This window comes from Orycteropus afer, unplaced genomic scaffold (genome assembly GCF_000298275.1).
Source record: "Orycteropus afer afer isolate SDZICR_OR568_19922 unplaced genomic scaffold, OryAfe1.0 scaffold00723, whole genome shotgun sequence".
Classification (NCBI taxonomy): domain Eukaryota; kingdom Metazoa; phylum Chordata; class Mammalia; order Tubulidentata; family Orycteropodidae; genus Orycteropus; species Orycteropus afer.
In genome coordinates this window covers 635596-637380 of record NW_006922310.1, presented here as the reverse complement: position 1 = coordinate 637380, position 1785 = coordinate 635596, and the positions used below count along the sequence as shown (strand labels likewise).

Genomic DNA, 1785 nt, shown 5'->3' with positions numbered 1-1785 from the left:
GGCTAAGACACTTGCCTGCTAACCAGACGGCTGGCGGTTCAAACCCACCAGCCACTCCTCAGAAGGAAGGTTGGGCAATCCTACTTCCGTGGGAAACCCAAGGAGGGGTCACTATGAGTCGGGGCCGACTCGATGGCACATAACAACAACAACAAGTCTATCTGATTATCAAGGTGAGTGATTCAAAAGAAGATTAATTTCTTGCTATTCTAGTAGAAAGCAGCAACTTTGTCACCTAACCACACAACAGAAGCTTTTGCAAATTTCAAGAAAAACAAATAAATTAAAGAATTCATAGCACAATAAATTTGGAAATAAAAATGGAAGCTGTTTTATTTTAGAGAACTGTTTCGTGAATATCAGAAATTATTACCAATGTAGAAACAAATTATAGAATATGAAAGCTAGAAAGACTTAAGAGTTCATCCAGCCAAACTTCCTCTGTGATGAAGTGGAAACAGATCTTGAATGGTTCGTTTGTGAGCGACACCATCAGTTCAGGATGGGGAAATGGGTGATGTGTATGTATGTGTTCTAAGGGCGTTTAGAGATTATTCAATATTGAAAAAATTGTATGTAGATCTCAAGTTAGTCTTAAGTCATATATATGTGTATATGTATTCTCAAGTATGCTTGGGTGCCGAATAGTAGGTATGAAACATCTTGGAAAGAAAAGAACTTGATAACTTGGAATATAGAAATTCAGGAAAGAGAATATTTATATAGGATTGTTATATAGATTAGTGGTTATGAGTACGCTGTCTGGAGTTCGACTCATCTGAATCGTGGCTCCACTGCTGTGGGATTTTATGCCTTAGTTTTCTCTTCTGGAAAATTAGGTAATAAGAGTGTCTGCCTCCAAGGGTGTAAGGATTACATAAAGTAATCTGGGTGAGGATTAGTATAGTGTTGGGTATACAGTAACTCTCAATAAATGTAAATTGGTTTATCAATATGTCAAAGAAATGATGGATCAAAAGAGTATTTTCATAATAAAGTCAAAATACGCCACTAGCACTTTTCAGGTCATTTGGGACTGAATTGGACCCCTTGTGAAAAGGTGGAGGGGATCAAATGACGTCGATCGCCTTAGCAACAGGCCCCCAAAGAAGGTGAATTTCCGTAGCCAATAAGACTCTGCACTGTGGATGAGGTAGCCAATGGAAGACGGAAAGAGGAAGAGGTAGGACGCGCCAATTCTCCAGCCTGAGCCTCGGCCCAACAAAATGGCGGCGACGGCGGCGTCGCTTTGTTTCCGCGGCTCCTGCGGCGGTGGCAGTGGTAGTGGCCTTTAAGCTGTGGGGAGGCTCCATCACAAGCTACAGTGACGACTAAGACTTCATTGCATTTCTATCGTACCCAGGCTCCGGGGAGGGCAGAGCGGCGCCCTACAGGTCGCAGAAGCCGACAAGGCGTTAAAGCGAAAGCATGACCGCTGAGCCCATGAGGTAAAATGCAACCCCGTTTCATCCCCCCAGCAGCCTGGGCCTAGGCACTTTCTGAGTTGGGTGTTTGGGTGTTTGGGAATGCTTTGGCTTGGTTGGTTAGGGCTGTGTGTTGCTTAGCATAAAGAGGCATCGTTTTCTCTTTAAGTGAGAAGAGGTTCAGGGTTTCCACCGAAGGCTCAAACCCGGGGTATGTGGGGGGGGGCGACGCGGCCTGGGGTGTTGGGAGCTTCCTCCAACCTCTCCTAATCGATGGTCTCCTGTGTTTTCTCTTTGGTGACTGTGGGATTGAGACCGTGAAGTTGGAGGCAGTCCTCGTTATCCTGGTCATTCTTCCTAA

The 1785-nt window shown here is 44.6% G+C and overlaps 1 protein-coding gene across 1 annotated transcript in view; it reads left to right on the top strand.

Moving 5' to 3' along the window:
- The window catches only part of LOC103211313 (magnesium transporter protein 1), a 127447-nt gene extending 126008 nt beyond the window's left edge, over nucleotides 1-1439 (top strand). Inside the window, exon 8 of the mRNA XM_007957259.1 lies at nucleotides 1364-1439. Coding sequence (XP_007955450.1) covers nucleotides 1364-1439 — 76 coding nt within the window. The remainder of the gene's footprint in view (nucleotides 1-1363) is intronic.
- Nucleotides 1440-1785: the final 346 nt, after the last annotated feature.